A 2,473-nucleotide genomic window follows, 5' to 3' on the forward strand; every position below is an offset into this window, starting at 1 on the left:
CTGTGAAAATCTTTAAAATAATTTTTATTATCATTACAATTCAAATAATTTAATTTTGATAACGATTGATTTATCAATAGGTTATCATAGTAGACAAAGCATAAAAATTTTAAACAAAAGAAGTAATTTTTTTTTTTTTAAGGGGCTCATTATACCCCAGAGTTATTTTTCGGCTGTTCTTAATTTAAGTCAATCTGTCGGGTAAAAAACTCATTGGAACAAAAATTCATCACGATATTGTTTCGCTTACTCAAGTTCAATAACTCCGCAGCTTACACGAGACCCAGCATTTCCGGTAATGGGTGACAGCTCATGTCCTCCTTTGCCGAGATCATCAACATTCGAATGAACAACAACACCGCGTCCAATAATGTTGTTTGTACCAACTAACGAAATCACATTATCAACAATGTCTATGTCAGCAACACCATCAGCGTTGGCTTCAATATTTCCAAGATCCCCAACATGTCTGACAGTATCTGTTGGTGCTCCGTGTACTTGCTGAAATTATAATTATAGTGAAAATAATAATACTACTACTAATAATGATAATAATAATAAAAAAATTACATTTGTAGGATTAAAGTGTCCACCGGTGCTAAGGCACTTATTAGAAAGATCACCTTTCTCATGAACATGAAACCCGTGTTTTCCTGGAGTGAGTCCAGTAATTGTTCCAGTTACAGTTACGGGTCCAGAAGAATCACTTTGAACTAATCTAAGATTTCCAGAGACAGGGTTGGTATCTTCATGGGGTAAAAGCTTCACAACTGCAATAATGTCTTCACTAACTGCGACAGCGGCAAATGCCAGCAACAAAACGATTGATTTCATTTTCTGGATTTCTCACTAAAAAAAAAAAAAATGTTGAAAAATCCAAAATTGCACACCTCAATCGCTCATTTTATTGTTAATCATTACTTTTATTTTTTTTTTATGAATTTTTTTATTCAACTTTTAAATTATTAATTTGATTTTTTTATTTCTTAATTCCAGTTTAATTTTTTTTTTTATTTAAATTTTTTCTAAATATCCCGCATTTTTGTTGTAGATGTCGCTCTTTTTTTTTAATCCTACTGTTTTACGCTAGTGCTGCTGACAGTAGTTGATGGGGAGAAAAAAAGAAAAAAAAAATTTACCTTTGTAATAATAACAATAGTAAAAATAAAAATGGCCGCTAAACTTTTCGTGAATAATCAGTCTTATTATTTTATTTAATTACAATTAAACTAAAAGGATTTAGACAGTAATTTTCAATAGGGTTCTTGTGATCAAAAATACAAAGATAATAAAAAAAAAGTTAGGCCGATTAATTGTGTCTATCGAGAGTTATTCGGATTACTAAGTTTCATACAGGACAATTGACAACTCATGTCACTGGGATTAAAGTAATTTATATTTAATTAATGGAATAATTAATCGACTTAATATTGGGTCGAAGTTATTCTTTAATAAATTGTCTTTGTGTTGGTATAAAATTTGACCCATTTTAGTGTAATCGAAAAAGTCTAGAGATAATTTAATGTGAGTGAATGAGTCAAACAATTTAGAGCGATCATAAAGCACACCAGCGCTTTCGCGCTTGAGGTGTGCAATAAATAATAATAAAACTGACATGATCGTATGATTTTCAATGTGAATTATCAGTAAATAATTATGGTGATAACAAAATAAGGATGATGAACAACATTATAAGCTTCGAAACTGACGTTCCTCAGTTATTTTATACTCAATACCAACAACAATTAATTCCCGAGCTATTTTTGGTTTTTGTAAAGTTTAATTAATAAAACGTTTTTTTTTATCTGTGAGTTCACAATAAACAATATTAAAACTTGATAAAATATAATAAACATCTCTTATCTCTTCCAATGATTATGTAACGTAATTACTGATATGAATTACAATAATTTTAAAAAATCAAGTTTACTTAACACTGTCGTTATTATGATTTCTTATAGATTTCATTTAATAACTATTATATTATAAATTCTACCAGGCGCACTGATTGAAATGGGAAACCTACACTTCAGTTTATTTTTTAAATCGTATCCAAATTTTCGTTTCTTCCTTCGAGAGATGCCGACACGCGTTCACCAAACTACTGAATATTGTCTGATAAGTGTTTAAGTGCCAGGCGATGGCTTATATACTAAGCTGATCAACGAGAAAAAGATATAAATGAATGTGTTTATATATGTACATATATCTTATCTTTGTGGTCGGGATAACGTAAAAATCTGTACGACCGCGATAGCTATGAAAATGCAGATTAGTTACTTTTTATTTACAGGATCCTTACATTCTTAGGACAATCTCAACACAAAGTAATATATAACATTTTTTTTATTAAGTTTCCGGGGCAAAATAAGACGTAATTTTAAGAATAATAAAAAATCTTGTTTTTCAAAGACTCGGAAGATCAAGAAAAAACGAAATTATAAATATTAAAAAAAAAATTTTTTATCTATGC

The 2,473-nt window shown here is 29.6% G+C and overlaps 1 protein-coding gene across 1 annotated transcript; it reads right to left on the reverse strand.

Annotated features, from left to right (window-relative positions):
- On the reverse strand, positions 1-2,182 carry LOC130671531 (uncharacterized). The gene is made up of 3 exons (XM_057475478.1): positions 2,027-2,182; positions 571-849; positions 1-501 (listed from the first exon to the last, which is right to left on the reverse strand). Exons 2-3 carry the CDS (start codon positions 832-834, stop codon positions 247-249), a joined length of 519 nt encoding a protein of 172 aa, XP_057331461.1. The 5' UTR covers positions 835-849; positions 2,027-2,182; the 3' UTR covers positions 1-246.
- Between the last annotated feature and the right edge of the window lie 291 nt (positions 2,183-2,473).

This window comes from Microplitis mediator, chromosome 7, assembly GCF_029852145.1.
Source record: "Microplitis mediator isolate UGA2020A chromosome 7, iyMicMedi2.1, whole genome shotgun sequence".
In the NCBI taxonomy this organism is placed as follows: domain Eukaryota; kingdom Metazoa; phylum Arthropoda; class Insecta; order Hymenoptera; family Braconidae; genus Microplitis; species Microplitis mediator.

Bases quoted from the DNA above. Each gene is read 5' to 3' on its own strand.
- LOC130671531 (XM_057475478.1), bottom strand. From the start codon at position 834: ATGAAATCAATCGTTTTGTTGCTGGCATTTGCCGCTGTCGCAGTTAGT. The intron at 502-570 runs GTAATTTTTTTA...TTATAATTTCAG, and splicing joins GACACTTTAATCCTACAAAT to CAAGTACACGGAGCACCAAC.